At 52.9% G+C, this 21,795-nt stretch overlaps 1 protein-coding gene across 4 annotated transcripts in view; it reads left to right on the forward strand.

The window, feature by feature from the left end:
• Positions 1–21,795, forward strand: part of LOC149353310 (long-chain-fatty-acid--CoA ligase 1) — a 117,728-nt gene that overhangs the window by 62,168 nt on the left and 33,765 nt on the right. For all 4 annotated transcript variants that reach the window (XM_089582460.1, XM_089582461.1, XM_089582464.1 and 1 more), the window contains one exon: positions 18,348–18,517. In XM_089582460.1, coding sequence (XP_089438586.1) covers positions 18,348–18,517 — 170 coding nt within the window. The remainder of the gene's footprint in view (positions 1–18,347; positions 18,518–21,795) is intronic.

Genomic DNA, 21,795 nt, shown 5'->3' on the forward strand with positions numbered 1-21,795 from the left:
GGTAGCCGTCTTAATAAGTTGTGTGAGGACATTTAAAAGCGCTACTTTCTTCCCTTCGGCTCACAGAATTACCGGCCTCCGTGCTTTCTGCTTCTGAGCAGGTGAGGGTTCGTATCCCGGCCGTGGGCGTGTTTCGATGGAGGTTAAATGCAACTACGTTGTGCCTCACTGCACGGGTATAACTTGAGTGCATCACTACCGTCAGATCTTGGCCTTCAAAAGTGGTTCCGTCCACAAACGCAGTCGCTAAAAGTCCTGTAGCCATTTATGACGTAGATCCATGCATTCATTTACAGGTCGTCATGAACAGAGCGATGGAACGCGTTCTCGTGTAGTTGATAAAACATGTTATGTTGTGTGGCTAAGAGTTGGCAGTCTTAGTGAGTAGGTCCTGTTTTGCGTTGTCACAAAATGCCAACCATTGCCCCAGTCGCCGGACCATGCAGCAGTGGGGTTTTGTGCGCCCGAGTCATGCATGTTGCAGCGTTTCGAATCCTGACCCACGGAAACGTATGTTCTACGGAGGGCTTACGCGTCTCAAGGGGTAACGCGTGTATTGCAAAAGGAGAAAATGTTACTGCGGTCTTGGTTGCTTTTCCCACTGCAGTATTAAAACCACTTCTATGCTACATAATTAACATGTACGCACCGGCTTTTTGCTCTCCCTGGTAACGCGTGCCGTGCCTGCATGCGGTACCTGCGACACTAGGCGCTTACTGTGCTTGCATATCACGGAATAAGAAGTGCATGTCAAGAATATGCTATCTTCGGAATAAGAAAGCGTATGTTAGCGACAGCGACAATACGAGTTACGACGAGCGTTCTGAGAGTAATGCCTGCTGTTCATTTCCTTGGAAACTTTAGGAGATGCAAACGGCCTGAGAGCGCGTCTTCATATCGCGCGTGAACAGCTGTAGCACTCAATTTTTAGGCCTATATTTGCCTGTGTATTTTCCCCAACGATGACTTAAGAGCCTCCGTGCCGCGCCGGTAAAAAGTCTGCACCAACTTTGAGGGCCCACTGTAGCGGGCCATAGTGGTCTGGCCGAAGACCACGACACGCAACACGTCTGCGAAGCGCGGGCAGGTGGGATTCTGTGGCTTCGCGACCGAATGCCGGCGGCCCCGTTCCGCCGATTCACACGACGGTCCGTTCGCCCGCGGCCCGCTCACTACGTGTTCAAGCGTCACCACATTGAGAGGCGCGCTGTCGGCCCGCGGCCTGGTCAGCGCGCCTCTCAGTGTGCTGACATGAACACGTGATGCGCGGGCCGCGGGCGAACGGACCGTCGTGTGAATCGGTTTTAGCAGGTCCTGTCAAATGTATTGTGGAGACTGCGCATTTACTTTTTGTCTGGGATTATTCTCCGCAAATTTATTGCTCGGGGTATGGCTGATAAGCTAGTTTGCTCACAACGCGAGAACGGTGGCATACAGGGATTTGTGCCGCCTCGCCGACAGAAAAATTTACCCGACGCCAACTTCATTGTGGCGAAGACGAAGTCGCAACGTGTCATATTCGGATGAGGCGTAACATCCCAGTCGAAATTGGCGATGTGCAGCGCGGCCTTCTGTTTGTTCTCGATTGAAATGGCGCTCAGATTGCCATCAGAAAAGACACACATATGCGTCTGACCGCGTATGTGATGTCATCTGAGCGCCGTTCCAAATGGGGACATGCACCACTTTAACCAAAGTCTGCCTTTTTGATATGTCTTCGGATTTGTTTGGGTCGTGATGCTGCCGTGTTGCGAGGTAAACATTTCTCCCTGTCTCTTGCCTGACTTCGGAAAATAGTGATTTTAGTGTTGTCGTTCTTATTCGACAGGCTTAAAGAAATCCATAAGGTGTGCCCCGTTTTGTTTCCCGAAAGACTGTGGTCATCAGTTTAGCTGTTGAAGGCTACGTGCGAACTTTTTTTTCGCCGGTGGCGAAGGAACGTGTCGCCGCTGTATGGACTGCCGTTCTGACTCGGGTTCGTAGTGCCGTGCCCACGTCGTCGCCGGTGGTGGTAATATCGAGGAGGCTGCTACGTTTTAGCGTCTCGTTGGTCTAGAATGTACCGGTAAGTTTGCACAAGATGTTCCTTGTGCTATCATTCAGGGACTCACTCAGCGCAAACTCTGCGATACGGCAGCGCTGACTACATTGTTCTAAATACATTTAAGCCGATATACAGCTGCGTATAGTTATTTTGTCGCAGTTCGCCGATTCGTGCGGATGATCTGATCGAGCAGTTTCGTCATTTTGCGCGGAGAAGGTCGTGCAGAGCCATTCTGAACGCGGTTTCCCTTTTTCATCTCTGTCGTCAGCCGTAAGGGCTCTACAAGCGTCGATGCATATGCCGTACTCACACACAACTCAGTAGCGCGCCTAAGCGTCTTAGGCACGTCAGTATCAAGTTGCTTGTTGGTAATTCTTGACGCAACGGCGCACAAAACAGCACAACGTCACGAGCGCTGACACAGCGCTCGTGACGTTAGCGCTCGTGTCGTCGTCTGCCTCTATGTAGTGCACTGCCCTACATCCGAGGTACCTATAGCGCGCCTGCCTGCGTGTTTCATGGTTTAAACTGGCTATGCTGTAAACATCCGCACATCTTGGGCTGACATGATGAAATATGAGTCTTAATTTCGGAGCGACCCTCGTAGCAAAGCGCCAACATCGCGGCATGACGTTCCGTATACGGCAGTTGCGTTTGCGGGCGTACGTGTCCAAGCTGCACGATTTCTTCCGCTTGCAACCTAACGGATCGCCTTCAACTATGCCTCCCTCGAAGCAGTATACGTGCTATGCTATAAATAGTCTCTTATATAACTGTTGTGTCCCCATATTGCTTTTGTGTGTGTGCGCCCCCTCCTAACGACCACTCGATCCTCCTCCTAACGACCACTCAATCCTCCTCCTAACGACCACTCAATCCTCCTCCTAACGACCACTCGCATCCTCCTCCTAACGACCGCTTGCCCCTCGTCGCACGCTGTCGCCGGATGCCCCCCCCCCCACGGTGCGCCCCCGCACCCTCCTCCTGTTCTGGGAAGCCACTCCCTGCCGTGGACGCTTCTCCACTCCCTCCTTTCTTCGGGCGGCCAGTTCGGCTCCTGCCTCGGTCGACGCTGGTCGCACCCTCTTCAGCTTTAAATAAACGAAGTCTAAAAGTACCGTGTGCGTCTTTCGCTGCATTCAACACAGCGACCGGACACGACAGTGGCGACGAGAAAGTGGATTCGACCCGCGCTACGCAACGCTATTGACAAGCCATGGCTACGCGAGGGTTTCCCAATCAGATACCAGAATTCAACGGCTCATCGTGGTCATCGTGGGTTGGACGCCTTCAGTTCTACTTTGAAGCTAACAACATCACAGACCCAGCCTTGAAGAGGGCCAACCTGCTGACGCTGTGCGGGGAGCAGACCTACGATACTGTCTGCGCCCTTATTCAGCCAAGCACACCAGCGGCAGTGTCTTACGACGACATCGTAAAAGCGCTGCAAAACCACTACGACCCAAGGCCATCCGAGGTCTACAGCCGGGCTCGCTTCCAACGACGAGATCAACTGGGAGGAGAAACTGTGAGCGCCTACGTAGCCGCGCTCGAGAAACTCGCTGCCGACTGCAATTTTGGAACGCTGTCGACAACAGCTACCGGGCAGGAGGGAGACGCAGCTTCTTCTGCTAACACCACCATGCTTCCCTTGGACGTGATGTTACGCGACAGATTTGTGTGCGGACTGAGTGACGAGTCACTGCAGCAGCGCCTGTTCGCTGAGAAGGACCTCACATTCAGCAAAGCTTACGACATCGCCGTTCGAGCGGAGAGCGCCGGTCACCAGCAGAGAGGGATTCGCCGGAACACCGAGCCGGTACACCAGACAAGCAACCAGGTGCGCAAGCCTTCTGTTGTTGTAAAATCGGTCAAAAAGGCACAACGCTGCTGGCGGTGTGACGACCAACACAACCCCCAGGGATGTCGATTCCAGTCAGCCACGTGTAATTTTTGCCACAAGCGAGGGCATATCGAAAGAGCATGCATTACGAAACGGAGACTTGCCAAGATAAAGTCACCTTCCCAGCCTAATCACAGCGTCAACGCCTCAGAGAATACGCCGCTATCTGATCTCCATGGAACAACATCAGCAACACCATCTGTGTTGTACGACCTGAACACCATGAGTCTCGGCACGCGACCGAAGATTTTTACAGAAGTAAGCGTACATCACCAGCTGATTAAGTTCGAGGTGGACTCCGGCGCAGCCTGTACTCTGATCAGTGAGGACACGTTCCGAACTTCATGGCCATCTGACGCACCAGCCCTGCAACAAGACGACACGCACCTGCGAACGTGGTCAGCACAGAATCTGCCACTATTGGGCTCTGCCAACGTGCAGGTTAACTACAACGGCCAGACCCATACGCTACCTCTGCTTGTTGTGAAGGGCACAGGATCAAGCCTTCTAGGGAGAAATTGGTTTTCTCCACTAGGCGTGATGATATGCGGCATACACCAGACGCCGAGCCAGAACATGGTTGAGCAACTGCAAGAGAAATACGAAAGAGTATTCTCGGAAGAGATTCCAGGAAACGAAGGGCCCCCGGTCACACTGGAGTTGTTGGACAACGCGCAACCCAAATTTCTGAAGGCCAGGCCGGTGCCGTTTGCTCTCCGAGATTCAGTTGAAAAAGAGTTGGACAAACTGGAGCAGCAAGGTGTCATCGAGCCGACGCAGCATTCCATCAAACTCTCAGCGTACGACTACGCTCTGGTCTACCGCAATGGGAGTAAACATCAAAACGCCGATGCGCTAAGCCGTCTGCCACTAGACGCAACTGTTGACGAACCATTTCCACCAGGAGACGTTCTGATGTTCGAAGCACTGCCAGAACCTCCGCTTACAGCAGGCACAGTTGCAGCATCTACGCAGAAGTGCGCAGCTCTCCGGCTAGTTTACACAGCTGTTCAACAAGGCAACGTGCATAAACTCAAAGGGGACAACTTCGACGCTTACCGCAGGCGAGCTACAGAGTTGAGCACCCATCGCGGCTGCATCATATTTGGGTCCCGAGTTGTGATGCCGAGAGAACTACGCGCACAAGCTATGTCTCTCATCCACGCCGGACATCGGGGCATCGTTGCAATGAAAAAGTGTGCCAGAAGCTACATGTGGTGGCCTGGCATTGACAACGACATCGAAACAGTGGTGCGAGAATGCAAGCCTTGCCAGAGCAGCCGGAGCGCCCCGCCGAAAGCTCCTGTCCCAGAATGGGAAAAGCCAGACACACCATGGCACACACTGCACATTGATTTTGCAGGACCAATTGAGGGCTGCACTTTCCTTGTGGTCGTAGATGCCTACACAAAGTGGCTTGAGATAAGGCAAATGGGACAGACGACTTCGGCAGCAGTCATTGACAACCTCCGATCACTATTTGCAACGTTCGGCCTGCCGCGCAAGGTAGTGTCGGACAACGGAACACCGTTTGTGTCTGCGGAGATCCTCAAGTTTTATCGCGACAACGGGATCTCATCAGTTACATCGGCCCCCTACCACCCAGTGACAAACGGACAAGCCGAGCGCTACGTAGCCGAGCTAAAACGCGCCCTTGAAAGAGATCAGACAGGCTCGCTGCAGCGCCGCCTTGCGCGCTTTCTCTTCAAGCAGCACACGACGGTTCAGAGCACAACAGGCGAGACCCCCTCGAAAATGATGTTCGAGCGTGAAATGCGAACCCAGCTCACAGCCATCCTCCCCGAGCCAAAGGCAGAGACGTTCCGGGAAGAAAAAGCAATTCCGCGCTGCGGCACGCTTAATGAGGGGCAGCGCGTCCTCGCCCGACAGTTTCTGAAAAAGCCACGCTGGGAGGAAGCTACAATTGTCAGACGCATAGGCCTGCGCTCTTGGCTCGTCAACATACATGGCACAGTAGCACGCCGACATCTCAACCAGCTGCGTAGATTTACGACGCCGTCTGAGAGCTGTCCGCCAGCGGAGAGAACACGTGCACCATCTTCCCACATAGCCTGGCACCTCTTCTCGGAAAAAGAGACTTCGCCCAGGACAGACCTAGGAGACACAGCGAACAACAGCCAGCCTACAAGTCTTTCTCCCCCGAGCGCACAAAGCCAGCGCGCCTCCACGCGTGAGCGCCGACCCCCTGCACGATACCAGGCAACTTTCTAAGGGGGAAGGAAGTGTTGTGTCCCCATATTGCTTTTGTGTGTGTGCGCCCCCTCCTAACGACCACTCGATCCTCCTCCTAACGACCACTCAATCCTCCTCCTAACGACCACTCAATCCTCCTCCTAACGACCACTCGCATCCTCCTCCTAACGACCGCTTGCCCCTCGTCGCACGCTGTCGCCGGATGCCCCCCCCACGGTGCGCCCCCGCACCCTCCTCCTGTTCTGGGAAGCCACTCCCTGCCGTGGACGCTTCTCCACTCCCTCCTTTCTTCGGGCGGCCAGTTCGGCTCCTGCCTCGGTCGACGCTGGTCGCACCCTCTTCAGCTTTAAATAAACGAAGTCTAAAAGTACCGTGTGCGTCTTTCGCTGCATTCAACACAGCGACCGGACACGACAATAACTGTCTTGTGGCGGTTGTTTAGGCGCAGTCTGCAGTTCCGTGCTTCTCGTTCGCGTCGTCGTCTTTCTGTGCTTGTGCCTTCCCAAACATGCCACGCGCTGCGCGCCTGCGCTACGGGCAGAAAGGGACGGAATAATTTTCCGCAGCTTGGTCCCCGTGCACAACGCTCGCTTTGTTTGGCGTGTCAGTCTCGGGGGCTTTCGTTCTGAGCCGAACGCGTTCATGGAGGCGTGGAGTATGCCTGGGCTGTTGCTGTCTTGCGTATTCTTTTCGCATCCACCCTGTATTGTGTACCCCTCAATCATTAGCGCCTCCTTCTGGGATAGCCCGGCGTGGAATGATATGTAGTTTGTTCCTCCGTGCTCCAGAAACTCCATACTGCGCCTAAAATTTTCCCATAAGCTTCCATGGATGCGACTCCGGGTCCATGTTTTTCCATTCTCCTCCTGCTGCATTTCCGTTATTTTTTCTTTCCATTTCCGTTGTTTTTTTCTCTTTGATGGCAGACTGAAACCGAATGCGGCACACAGGCCATAAGAGTTAGCGTGCGGGGGCGCTTTTGCGTTACACGGGCTGATGCTGAAAATACCGTGGTAATGACTAGCTGTGGAAATTACTAACAGTTGATCGTAAATGTAAAAACGGCGCCCAGAACAGCGTGTCTTTTTTTTTTTTTTTTAAAGAGCGCGATTGCTTTTAACTTACTCGCCGCGCACAGCTATAGGTTACGCTTAGGTTGGTTGAGGCATTTCAGATCGAAAAAAGCGTCGACGGGTGTGTGATCCAGCCTGCCCTGTCATTTCATTAGAAAGGGCTCGCTTCTACTGGTGGCCACTAGTTATTTGTATGGCGTGGTTATTCGTTTGAAAGCTGTTGTCATTCATGGCTTCTGTGTATACATTCTTGAGTTATAGGTTTATGGGGGTTTAACGTCCCAAAGCGACTCAGGCTGCGGGACGCCGTAGTGACGGGCTCCGGAAATTTCGACCACCTGGGGTTATTTAACGTGCACTGACATCGCACAGTACACGGGCCTCTAGAATTTCGCCTCGATCGAAATTCGACCGCCGCGGCCGGGATCGTACCCATGTCTTTTGGGTCAGCAGCCGAGTGCCATAACCGCTGAGCCACCACGGCGGCATACATTATTGAGTTCAGTTATAGCCGCGTGCCAGGTTTTCAGCGATCATTCTGATTTTCTCGCTGTTTTTATCTGCTATAATGAACATACCGATTTGCGAAAGTTTAGAAGCGCTCATTAAAACACCTTAGTCAGTTTTCTGCTTCGACGTGTGCTACAGTAATGCAGTGTCGGTATAATGTGCGATATTATACGCTCGCTGCATGGGCGTCCGGAGGGGGGGGCAAGGGGGGGCGGCTGCACCCCCCTGGAAAATCACTCACTCGAACCGTGAGTGATGGCCGCACGTCAGGGGCGGCGGTGCGCTCAGCCAAAAGAGTAAAAGCGGCCCTGCTTCCACGCTTTGGGTCACATCTGCAAAGTGCCGCGTCCGGGGACGCGTCGTTGCAGACATACAGCGGCACCGGCGAGCATGTGTTTCGAGCCGTCTTGAGATGTGTGCCTGTTTCTTTGATCTCTAGAGAGATAGCGACACGGAGGCAGACAGTGCACACCCCGGCCACCGATGAATTCTTCAGGAGGGAGGGACAAATCAGCCGTGTCCATCCCCGCTTTGTCGGACTGCTCAGGGGCAAGCGGGCGATGAGTTGGCGCCGCCGCCGCTCGCTGTCTCCTCCGATCCACGGGAGAGCGCAGTTCGGTACAAGCGCCGCTTTCAGAATTTTCGGCAAAGGGGATTAGCTGCTTTTGTTCACGGCGACGCAGTCTCCAGAGGCGCCCCCACACCAGCGTTCCTTGCGTCTTCTCCGGAAACCAGCGCCTTTGGTCAAGGCAGCCCGATGGCGCCTGCCTGGCTCGCCTGTCACCTCTGGCTGGGCCTCAAATACCAACAGCGCCCATGTACTGTCCGATGTCAGTGCATGGTAAAGAGACCGTCCGTCCCTCATAGCCTGAGTCGTTTTGGGGCTCTGAACCTCATAAAAACACACAAAACAAATTTTCCGACCGGAGTGGCGAGTGTCCCTTCCCCTCTGAAGTCGCGCGGCGTTCCTTGCGTGTGCTGTAATGATCGGAGGCCCAGCCAGCGGAGAACGGCGAGACAGTCAGGCGTCATCAGGTATGCGGCCAAAAGCGCTGCTGTTTCTCGGAGAAGACGCAAGGAAAAGCTGGCCTGGAGGCGGCTTCTGGCTCGGCGTTTGCGGGGACAAAGGCTCTAATCCCCTTCGCCGGCGATGCTGAATGCGGCTCTGGTGCCGGACTGCGTTCCTGGGGACTGGCAGCGGAAACAGGCGAGCCAGACCGGCGTCATCAGGCTACTGCGACGGAAAGCGCTGCTGTCCGGGGGAGACAAAAGAGACACTGCGTGGGGCAGCTACTGGCGACGGCGTCGGCGTACACAAAGACGTCTAATCCCTTCGCCGGGAAGGCTGAGCGCGGTGCTTCTCCCGGACTGCCCGTGGACTGACCGACGAGACCCAGTGGCGACGACGGCGGGGCGGCGGCGCCGCTAACTCATTACCCGCGTGCGCCCTGGGCAGCAGACAAAGCCGAGGGGCGACACGGCTGATTTGTCCCTTCCACCGAACTGAAGAGGTCACCGGTGTGAGCGGTCAGCGCTCGCGTCCCCATCGATCAGGATCGTCACTCAGCAGCAAACGACCTTTGGGCCTGGGAAAACAGTTCGCGACTCAGAGACGCCAAGTTCCTCCTTGCCCGTGTATGTGTGTGTCTGTGCGGTGTGCGCCGTCACGTGGGGAGGGCGGAGCCAAAGAAGACGCTAGCAGCCCATTGGACGCTCAACCCGAGATCAGATTCCCTACCTGGGTACCTGGGGAATCTGAACTGCATTTAAGCAGCAATCTGTGGGGTGCCAGATCATCCTCCCTCATTTTCTGACTTTGGTCTCCGTGCTACTGTACAAAATGTAAAATAAACCTTCCAGCTTTGCTATTCCTCCCGAAGGCTTCCCTCCGTAGTCTGGCTGCTTCGTCCTAATGCGGTGAAGACCCTGGTCCCGATCTCCGAGCACAACAGTGCGCGCCTCTTTGTTTGTGCTTCGGTGTTTTTAGTGGCCGGTTGTCAACGAAGCTGAGAACAACCAAGACAGCGGACGAGAAAACGACGAGCGGCGAGTAGTGTGTGTGCAAATACTCGACTGTGCGGTTGCGCGAGCAAGATGGAGCGAGGTGTATGAAGCTGCGAGCGTGCATTTATCTTGTAAATAAGTTTTCGCTGCATACATAGTCATTTTTTGTTTTCAACGTACGCATTCAACCGTTTTTCCAATCAATGTGTATATATTTTTAACACTACCAACCCCGAGGAACTCCATAGCCAGCTTTGTCTCGCGCGGTCCCGAATGATGGATATTCGACGCTTCTTCAAGCGTCAGCGGTTGTCTGACGAAGCATTATCCAAATGCGCCCCTGCAGATTCTGGTGTGACATGTGACAACGGTGTAGCATTTGAACAGAGTGATGCAAGCTTTTATCACCGGACAGTAGCTGATGTCGTCGACTCCATGGAAGGGACTCTGTCAACAGTGAGTTCAGGTGATGCAGCAGGCCGAGATGATTCCATTTCTCCTTTCTTGGGATTCAAGTCCGGATTTGACCAGAGCGATGCAACCTTTCATCACCGGACAGTAGCCGGCGTCGTCGTCTCCATGGAAGGAACTCCACCAGCGAGCTCCGGTCACGCAGTAAGCCGAAACGATTCCCTTTCTCCTTGCTTGGGATCGAAGTCCGGAGACAACATCAGGAAAACAAATAACTTGCCTCAAGAATATGACTTAGGAGAGTTTCTAGGCAAAGCTAAACTCACTGGCATACCGGACTTTTTGAAGTTACGTCTTCTTACTAAGCCATGGTCGCCAAATGTCACATATGATTTTAAAAAGGATGTAACACCTGGAAAGAGGCCTTTTCGACATCAGTGGCTGGGAGATTACGCCCCCTGGCTTGCGTACTCAGCGACAGCGAAAGGCGCCTTTTGTCGTTTTTGCGTCATTTTTCCTCCGCGTGTTCACCGGGGTACTCAAGGTAGTTTTATCGTGCGCGCTTTCAGTAACTACACAAAAATGCACGAGGCGTGCAGGGATCACGTAAAATCCCAATGGCACCATGAGGCAATGACGGCCTCACAGAACTTTATGGATGTGATGAAAGGCAAGCAGCTACCCGTTGTACAGCAGCTGAACAGAGCACTGCACGCGCAAGTTGAAAGGAACCGTGAGAAACTATTTCCAATAGTTTCCACCATTGTCTTTTGCGCGACGCATGACTTGCCGATTCGCGGCAAGCAGTCCGATAGTGGAGTCTTCAATGATCTGCTTGACTTTCGTGTAGAAGCTGGAGATACTCTACTTCAGGAGCACTTCGCTTCTTCTGCTGGCAATGCCAAGTACACTTCTGTCCGCGTCCAGAACGAGATCATCACAATCTGTGGCGACATCCTGAGAGAGCAGATAGTTACCGAAACTAACAAAGCGTTTGCTTTTTCCGTTCTTGCTGACGAAACTGCAGATATTTCAGGAAAAAGAGCAGATGTCTATAGGCGTTCGCTTTATTGACAAGGCGGAAGTCGAAGTGTGCGTTCGAGAGCAGTTTTTGGGATTTGTAGAGCTGGAGCAATTAAACTCCGCTTGCATCGCCGCGGCAATCTTGAAGCTTTTGACGAATGTCCGACTGATTCTTTCGAACCTCGTTGGACAGGGGTACGATGGATGCTCTACAATGGCTGGAAAAGAAGCTGGAGTGAACAAAATTATACAAAAACAGTTCCCGAAGGCACTATTTTTCCGCTGTGCAAGTCACAAACTAAATCTCGTCATCAACGATTTGAACGACGTCTCTGAAATTCGAAACACAATTGGGATAATCAAACAAACCATAAACTTCTTCCGCGAGAGCGTGCTCCGGAGAAAATTGGTGCCCAACATTCCGATGCTGTGTGAGACAAGATGGTCTGCAAAGTACAAGTCTATTAGGATCTTCTCTCAGCATTACGTGGCCATAGTCGAAGCACTCGAGCAGCTCGCGTCCACGGAATCATGCTCGAACGCTGCAACTAGACAACGAGCTCACATCCTCTACTGCGCAACAACAAGCTCATCTTTCATCGTCTGCTTGCATATTGTAGCGAAGTACAGCGCTCGGCTCGAACCAGCTACGAACATTCTGCAAGGTGTATCCATGGACTTCCATTCTGTGCATGGCCACATCACTGAGCTACAACGTATTTTTCGCGGCCACCGGACAAACGCTGTAGAGGAGTTCTCTAACATCATGAATGCAGCAAGGGAGGCAGCCAATCACTTAAATGTGGTGATATCTGTACCAAGACAAGTCTCTCGTCAGGCCCACCGAGACAACTACGGGATTCAGTCGCCAGAGGAATACTACCGTGTGGCAATATATGTGCCGTACTTGGACTCCCTCACTGCTTCTTTAGCTCGGCGCTTTTCTGAAAGCAATGAGAGGAGCTTCAAACTTCTCCAGCTGCATCCATCAAAAATGAAGCACTTGAGCCGTGTTGAGTTCGCTGTTCTCGCCGAAGAACTCCAGTGCTTTTACGGCATCGACAACTTCAAGGAAGAGGCCATCTCTTGGTACGAGATGTGGTGCAACAAAACTGGGGACCCATCAGAAATAACTTACTGCGAGCTTCTACATCAGGCCAAGACATTCTTCCCTGGTGTTGCAAAAGCCATTGAGGTGGCTCTGGCTTTGCCAGTTACTACCTGTACGGTCGAACGCTCCTTCAGTACAATGAGGAGAGTGAAAACGTGGCTACGCTCAACGATGACAAACGACAGACTGGACGGCCTTTGTATGATGAGTGTGCACCGAGAGCGTGTAATGAAGCACAGAAATGAATTTATCACCAGTGTCATCACGCAATTCGCCCAGAAAAATCCGAGGCGTCTACAGTTTCTGTTCAAGGAAGACTGACTGAGTGACTGTCGTTGCGTGTTTGTGAACATATTGTGCTGTGTGCTGGTCATCAATCCGGGTGTGTCGAGAACCCGTATGCAGCAAGACTGAGCACTCTTCTTCACGAAGTGATAGTATCTTTTTGCATTTTTATTAATTTTAATTGTTTCTTCGTTGATAAACTCCAATGTATCTCTCCTAGCCTCGCTTTAATTTGCTGTTTGTAATTTTTCTTTCATGCGTGTATTTTACTTATTTATTTTATTTGTATATAAATAAATAAATTTACTCCGCAAATAGTGCCTTTTTGCTACGAACATACCCCCCCCCTCCGGCGCCAACAACCAATGGGGCCCCCCCCTGCAAAAAATTCTGCGGACGCCCTTGGCTCGCTGTCTCGGGTTTCTTGTCCTTCCTTTTCTTTTTGTCACGGGCAAGATCGCTGAAGCTGAATTATTTCACTTCGCGTGCACTGCAGCCGCGCGGCTCGATCCTCAGTGCCGACGGTAGCCACCGGTTTAACAATACGTACGAGTTTTTTTCCTGGCCCAGTGCTCTTCTTCTATTGGGTGAATGCTTGAGAAAATGAGCCTTCGGCCTCACCTCGTGCGGACCGAAATACGCTATCCGCGGGGCTGTTTGGCCGATCAGCCTTTGTTCCATTAAATTAAATCATGATCGTCGTCATCGTATTTCACTGCGCTTTTAGACGCCATGGAGTGATTGCACATGACTTTTGCGCGGCTCCGTGTTCGCACTGTAGGGCGCATTGCGGCTCAGTCTTTCGCGTGATTCATCCGGATGCCGTTTCTTTTCATTTTGTCTGGCGTCCCGTACAGCTTCAGGGGAGAGGCGGGGCGGTTTCCGTCGTGAGGCGTTTTGCGATATATCGAAAAAACAGCTGTTGGTTCAATAACCGTCTCCCTATATGCGGCGCGTACTAAGCGGACGTATAAGCGCAAAAGTCGTCCCATCTTTCGGACACGCCCACGACCCCATTACCTGGAAATTGCTCCTGCGGCATAGTTTCTGTGATCCAGGATAATGTGGATAGCATGCTTGGCGCTTGCAGTAATGCCGCGCATTATTCTACGCAGTCGTCGAAGCCGGCTGCTGCGGCCTTCCCGTGTTCTGTCTGGGGCCTTCAGGGACCCCGCGCTATAGGGTTTCGATTGAGGCCTTCTCTTTCCCTGCGTTGGTGGTTTGCCGGAGGTTGCAGGAGCATCCGCGGTGCTTGTGCAGCGCTCGACAACGCACCTACCACGCGGCGTCATTTTTTGTTTTTGTTTTAACGATATTCATTTTCTTTTGTGTGAGGAGCCAGTTTTAGTGACATGTTAATTTTTTTTTTCGTTTTTGGACGCATTTAAAGGCGTAATTTCGCACGAAAGACGGCCGCACTCGGGGACAACTTTCTGTGGCGCAGCAGTGAGGCGAGGATCGAATCGCAAGTTTCATTACACGTCAGAACTCATTGACACAAAATATCCCACCCCTCTTTCGCCCTCTAAACGAGGGCGATCGCGCAAGCCGCCTCTCGCAATTATTGGGTTAGGGGAGAAAGCAGCTGTCAATGTATGCGTCGACGGTGTGTACGACCGAAGCTTCGGTGTTCGGTAAACAAACACTAGCGCAGCAGCACACGAAAGACAGCCACGCCGCTTCGGTATAGTGAACTGGAATGTTCTAGTACACTGTAGCTTTGGTGTTCGGTTTAAGGGGGGGGGGGGGTGAAGGAAACAACTCTCATTAGATACTTTCAGTATAGCGCGTACCGCTACCGCTTACTGTGTACCGCGAGCCGCCACGTTCCCGTCAACAGAAGTCAACAGCGCTTGCGTCTTGAGCGTCGGGACCAATCAGCGTGTGTGTAGTAGCGGGCCGCGGTAAGCTGTAGCGATACTTGGCGCAGTGTCACGGCACTGGGACAAAGGACGTTTCCAACCCCCTTCCTGTCTGGCCTCTGCTGCAGTGCCACAGAAAGTTGACCGCGAGTGTAGCGCTATTAAAGAATCGAGACTTTTGGCATAGCGCATACCGCTGCTATACTGCTACCGCGCACCGTAGCGGTGCGCGCTAAGCTAAAGGTCTAATGTTGGCACCGTCGTACGGTAAAATACGCTAAATGCGGCACAGTGTGGCCTGGCAACCGCAGCAGCGGTAGCAACAGCTACGCACTGTCCGGCACTGCTAAAACTCAGTTCACGCGGAGTACTCCGGCGCGAAGGGATGCGCTGGGCGACCGCTCCCGGCTGCGCACCCTCTCCCGCGCCGCATTCACACGTGCAGCCGGGAGCCGAGGGGGACATCATTGTTACCATACGACCCACCGGCCAAAAAAAGTAAGAGGGAGGGGGGGGGGGGGGTGCAGCCGCAGACGCCCGCAGAACACGGGCTGCAAACTTGACAGACGCGAAGAAAACGCCGCTCAGCAGAATCTCTTAAAAAAATAAAAATACGGCTGGGGAGGGGACCGTTTGTGCCGATCGAGCAAACAATGCCCGCCTTCGCCGCTGGACGAAACCGGAAGCTGCGTCGCCACGCAGCCTCTGGAAGGCGTGACTTGCGCGCAGTCGCCCTTGCTTAGGGATTCCATTGCTCGTGTGAATACCGTGTAGAGGGTTGCAGGGATGGCTCTGGGGCCTTTTAAAGCGGACCATAAAAGTGGTGTGCGTTCTGTACGCTAAGCCGCATAGAAGGGCTGCTCCAGTGGCCCTCCTCATGAATCGGCACAAAATTTCCGATCGTAAAGCGTGGTTCTGTCGCGTCGACCTCGCGCCCTCTGAGATGTGACGGATGCCAAGCCGCTCCATGTATGACGAACGATTCTGTTTTTCAGCGGCGCACGCACGCTAAGTATACACACGCCCGTCCTCTCAGCGCCCAGATGAGGCGTTGCAGCTGCCGTGCTCGAAATCGGCCGGAGAGTCAAGATCGGCGCGATGGATCATCGCGAGCGCGCGCGTGTGCAAACCCAGCGCTGGCGTCGCGACGCCGCGACTTCGTTGCACTCGTCGGAGCTGATGACGTGCGCGTGTAGCGTTGGGAGCAGCTGTGTACTTTCACATCCTGGTGTACTCCCCTGCACTCCTTTCCGAGCGACTGCCATGCGCTGCTTCGCCCAGTGATCAAGGACCGCGCACTATTCCTCTGCACACCCTTGAAAGAGGAACCGACGCGCTCTTCCGGTCGCGGCCTCAAGCGTGCGCTCGCACACAGCGTTGTCCTTCAGTTAGTTGCTTTTTAGTGCCAGCGCCTTTCGTCCGCGCGCACTGAGGGCAGACACGATGGTGAGCTCGGTGTAAGCGCGTTTCATCAGGCTGCTGGGACTGTTAAGTCATTCGCGCTCCTGGCACTTTCGTGCGCCTCGAGTTTTGGCTTGCAATGCTGAAGGCTTGCAACGCTGAAACCAGTATTCTGTCTTCGCATTGTGTTCGAATCGCTTGTTTCTCGCAGCAGCCGTTGCTGGCACTCTAGCGGGCGGTGCGTTCGATCACTGAGCGAGAGCAGTGTCGTATCCCAGCGTTGTTCGCGAGCGGACAGCTTCCGCGGTGGTGCTTCGTGCGCAAGCCCGGAACAATGAAAGGCTCTCCCAGATGCGTACGGGGGCGCAGGGCAAGCGGAGAGCGGCGCATTTTGCGTTGCAACTTGATCTTCCGCGCACAGCGACGGCGGATGCACATGTCCGTGCTTTTATTTTGCGCATTAAGCTGCCTGCGCGCTGTCTCTCCCTCCCTCCCTTGCGTCGCCGTGTGCAACTGCGCATGTGAGATGGGCTGTTTCGCTTCCCTTGTGTTTTTTTTTTAATTTGCCTCTCCTACTTGTCGCGCTCGCAAAAGGTACTATTGTTACTCGAACTTCTTTATAGATTTTGTGAGTTTGTGCTAGCGTGTCCCGAATTTTGTCTAATGGCTGCCGTAACACTTTCGTTCGGTTTCGATAAGTTTGCCCGTCAGCGCAACATTACCTGCAGCTTTCGCATTTTACTGGCGCATAAATAAAAAAAATGCCCGCAGACGCTGAGAATCTTGTTAACTTCTGCAAAAATCCGCGCAAACGACACAAAGGACGTAGGAAATAACATACACGACGACAGGCGCTGTTCTTCTTTCCTACGTCCCTTGTGTCGTTTATGCTCTCTTGAAAACTTCGCACGGCGTGATTCACTCCCGATTAGTATTCCGGAGAGGTCAAGCCCAACACTCGCCGTTAATTTCCTCGCAATGGCGAATATGTAGGGAGTGCAGTTTCCATGAGAATAAAGTTGCTCGAGGCAGCCACAAATCCTTTTGGCGGTTGGGTTGCTTTCGATCGGCATGACATCGCTTCCTTCCGGCGTTAGCTGCGAAAGCGGCGAGCTCTCCTGCCAGCGAGAAGGACCGGGGAGGAGTGCCGTAGGCCTTTCGCGCCACGTGTCGAGAAATATATACGCGCTCCTTTTTTTTTTTTTTTTTACTTCCGGAAGCCTCTCGATGCATGGTGCCGACGTCAATTTCGCCGCTACGTCAGCGCGTAACATGGGTCGTTGAGAAGCGTAGTCCATGCTCGCCCGTTTTTCTTTCTTTTTTTAAATTGGGAGCACGGCCCTCGGGTGTTTGGTGCACGCGCGTCACGGACTGACTGTGGGAGGCGAGGCAGGGCGCTTCCGCCTCGGGCGTCGCGGGGGTCGTTCTGACGCTCGGCGTGCCGGTTCGTCTGCAGTGGCGCGTTTTCGTCCACGTTTCGGTTGGCTGAGCTGGCGCCGCATCCTTCCCCCCCCCCCCCCCCCCCCTGTTTGTCGTCCCCGATGATGGTGCCACTGTGCCAAGGTGCGCAGTCATCGCAATCCGCTCTCTCGTCACACGTGCGGGATTCATCGTGTGGCGTCGGGCTTGTGTCGAGTGCGCATTTCCCTCTTCCGAAATGCAAACCCCAAAGTAACTGCCCTCTTACCTGGCTTGTAGCTGCATTATTTTCATGAAACACGATGTCGCCGGAGCAAATGAAAAACTCCTCTTACTCCTTTTCTCTCTCCTTCCTCTTTTTTTTTCTTTTTTTAAGCGGACTGTGTAAGATCGGTAAGATCAGTAAGACCGTGACAACGAGTACACTCTGCTCAGGCGCATCATGGCGGAGGGATAGTGGCAGTTGACGACACTAGATGCGTAACGGGCGGCGGAGCGGAGTAGTTGCGTGGCAGTTGCATTCCTTCATTATGAAACTGAAGCAGCTTGCGTCCTGTTAGTGTTTTCCGCTAAGTCCATAAGCTTCAGCGCGAAGTGCACGGATCACTGCTATTACTGTGTGTTTGCCGGTGCCTCGTGAAATATCGCGCTTTCCCCCGGCAACAGCCTCCTTTGGCTTGAATGTCGCGATGCGCTCACGTTCTAGGCCGTTGGTCGGCGCAGCTTTCAGTGCTCTCCCTTTCGCTCAACTTGCACACCTAAGCAAGTTCATAAAGCCAACAGCCGTATGCGGTGCAAATCCAAGTGTCATGTAGCATGAAACGGACATCGCGTGAAGCACCGGCTGGAGCTGCTGGCACTCAGAGAGCTTTCTAATTCGTGTCTTACTTGAAGACTGGCACGTGTAAATATACTCGCAAAGTCAGGGGAGCTTGGACGAAGCGGGTGGGCTAGGGGGTGAAAGAAAAGGCTGTTTCCCGAAGCTCGCAGTCAAGCCACAGATGGCGTCCGTTGACTTGGTGAAAGAGAGAATCCTTCCAGAGGCTTTGGCGGTGTGTCTGACCGTGTTTGATCCCGTTCTCTGCAGGACCATCCCTGTTCGGGATGAGCGAATACCTGTCGTACGTGGGCGGCGTGCACGGCCTGGCGGCAGCGGCGGGAGCGGCGGCGGCGCTCGGACTCACCTACATGTTCGGTCGCTCGGCGAACACCATCGAGCCCACGGTCAGCCTGGACAACCAGAGCAGGCTGCTCACGGTAAGTTCGCGCCGGAGTTTTTTTTTTTTTGCCGTCTCCCTGAGGGACAGTGGGGGAGGGGCACCAGTTTTTTTTTTCATGTCTCTGTAACGACCTTCTAACCTAGTTGGGTTCGATTTATGTGCATTCCGTTCGAGCTTGATAACTGGCTGTGAAACGTCTCGACTTTTTATTTTTGCTTTAGGTGCTGTTTTGATCAGGTAAAAGTAGCTCTGTACATTGCACACACGTATGTATAGCCTTTGTAGGAGCCCAAGGGTTTGGCTTCTAAGCCGCTTAATAATGCCCGCATAACATCCGTGTAAGTCCTAACATTGGAGTATTGAGGAAGAGAGTTCCTCTCAGCTTCAAGAGATCTGGAATTCTAGCGATGCATAACGAGCCGCAGAAGCGAACCCTGTGGGCTCTATAAAGTTTTCACAACGGCTGAACAACATGCTTACATCGCGCACATTCAGGTGCGTTTAACTGCTCCTTGTGGCATTTTACCGGTCTCCGCATGTACCAACGTAAGCAGTCACCTAGTTATGCTAAGAGAGTTATTATTTGTAATGTTTAATGCGTATTTGAATAATTTAGGTTCCAGCACACAGAGCTTGTGCTGGCAACTTCATGGTGCCAGCACAGGTGGGGCTCATTTAGGAACTCGTGCATTCCCCATATCCTTTGTTAATGGTGATGCAGCATTATTTTGAGAATCCCATGCTTGCATGCATGGTTTAGAACTTTTTGTTGGGCTAGATGGTGCATGTTGTAAGAAAAGAACAGTAGCGCAACCAAGACGAACACAAGAGTCCTGTGTGGTCCTCTCTTGTGTTCGTCTTGGTTGCGCTACTGTTCTTTTCTTACATTTGCATGCATGTAACTTTTTTTGTCTTGTTTTAGATGAAAAAAGAATTTTATTAACTTCTGTTTAGTTTCTGCTCGCCAAGGTTCAACTGGTTTTTGCTTAGTAAGGGCTGAATGGCTTCCTGCCTGTAGCTACTACAAACATGGGATGTAAGAGTCTGGAGCACTTGTGTCCCCACATTCTGCTGATAAGGGAGGAGTACTTGTGGGGGCTCTTATTTAGAGTGTGTGTGTGTATGCTCTTCTGTTATCACACGTGCTTATCATTTCAAGCAGCTGAAAGCAGGAAGGTTGAATGTGGGCTCCGGTTCAAGTGTGCAATTTGTTACAAACATATGTCATTGGTATTTGTTTTCTTTAAAAGTGAAAGCCCTGGCCTTTGAAGTTTCCCAGAAGCATGTTTATAAACTGCAATCATCAGGGGTGAGGTAAATGAAGATTGCTTGGATTGACTTTCAAGATGCAATCAATAATTTATGGAAGGAAATATGGAGAGGTTGACCTGAACAGACTCTGAAGCAGTGGGATGATATGGAAAGGGGGATAAGTGGTGAAGACAGAACAGGCTAAAGTTGACCACGGTAACCGTGCGTTTCGCTTAAAGTTTGCCTCACGCAGCAGAATCTCGTTATTTCGAACGGGCTTAATTCGAGCCTGTTTTTTGTTTTGTTTTTTTTTTTGTACTCACCTTTCGGTTCCACCAAAAGCATGTGTATTTAAACTGTATGCAACGGCTCGAAATAACCGCGCAGCCGCAGCCGGCGAAAACTTGCGCCAAGAAGCCCGGCGGTGCGGGGTAAAGGAATGCGGTACTCCCTGAAACGCCGCCCAAGATTCCATCCTGAAGTGATCACTGCATGGCGCGACATCCTGTGCGCCTGCCCCGTATAGCAGCGCAGCAGTTACGATAAAGCCGCCAGCGGCGACGTGGCTGCTCATCAGTCGCGTTGCGAAGGGCCATGGATGTAGCCGAGGCGTAGCGTCGGGCGCTGAACGCTGCACGTATGCGGAAAGCAGGAGGCACATATACGTGCGGCGGGTCGAACGCAGGGGGCGAATGCTCTCGGGAATGCTCACGTCCGTGCCAACGCATTTCCCACACAACAAGGCAATCGTTGTAACCCTCCCAAAGCGAAAACTCAATCGTCACCCGTTCACTCGTGTCAGCAGCATTCAAAGCAAATGCAGCAGTTGCGGGCATGCTAGCGCTGATCGTTCGCATTACGGCGGGTGTAATCGTCATTAACTTTTTTTATTTGCTTCAGATAATAGTCGGAACTGCGCACAGGTCGCACATACTCAGGAATGCTGGACAAGCGCCTTTTTCAACGGGAAGTTGTTTATATGAGCGCAGTTTTTTAAGGCGGAAGCCTTACTAGCCCCATTACGAGAAGAACTGGCGGCGTGTGTTTATTGTTAACAGAGAGCTTTAGTATAGGGTCACCCTATCGCTTTGGGGCATAGGGGAATAGCGGGACGCTACTGCGCGTGCGCAGAACGCTAACGGCCCTTGGGTGTTTGGGTGAGCGGGCGACGCTAACGCTAAATCGGCGAAATAGCGTGCGTTGTTGTTAGTGGCTATTTATTGGTAATAAGAAATAAAATATGAAGGGAAAAGATGTTGCTAGCCGCGGCATCTGCCATCGAAGCCTGAAGCACCTGAGCTGCGGCTAGCGGGAATAAAATGAGACGGAGAGGACAGGGAGAAGGAAAGAAAGGGGGGAGCGATAGAAGAAATGATAGAGGTAGGGCGGCAGTATACACTATGTACGAATACAGGGAATAAAAATAAAGAAATAAAATAAGTATGGGGTGCTGCCCGCGCAAGGTTGTTGAGAGTGCGCGGGCGTGCAAATTGCGTGGAGGAGGGGGAGCGGCCGGCTGCAGTCCCCGCGATGACTTTCCAGCCGGCACAGGTGCGTTGCCCTGCGCCAGTGAGGGCATCGCGCGGGCCATTGTTCGTGGGGGAGCATAGGGCACGCGTACATTCACTTGGTCGTCGCAGGCCGGCCGCTCAAAGGTAAATATTGGAATGCCTCGCGCGTGCCGTGTTCTGTCCCGAGGGAAGAAAGGAAAAACGGGACAAAAGCACACGCTCGCGGCTCACTGTACAGATAAGCTGGTGTGGGGGCGCCCAGCTGTAAAGCGTCCGAAGGTAGCACACGCGGAGCGTTTTGACACTGCGAATAACTACCTGGCGCGGAACAAAACGGGACGTCAAGCCCGTCTGTTCGAAGTATACACAGAGGCTCACCAGAATTCGCTCACGGGTGCGCGTACTGCCCTTGGGCCACAGGAGCGCCGAGACACTGTCCGGGATGAGTCCCTGCGCCCTGTAAGCCGCAAGCGTGTCGCGACGCGGTTGGGCAAGCGTGGTACAGCGGAGGAGCAAGTGCTCCAGTGTTTAAACTGCACCACAATCGCCACAC

This window comes from Amblyomma mixtum, chromosome 3 (assembly GCF_055824585.1).
Source record: "Amblyomma mixtum isolate Tamu chromosome 3, ASM5582458v1, whole genome shotgun sequence".
In the NCBI taxonomy this organism is placed as follows: domain Eukaryota; kingdom Metazoa; phylum Arthropoda; class Arachnida; order Ixodida; family Ixodidae; genus Amblyomma; species Amblyomma mixtum.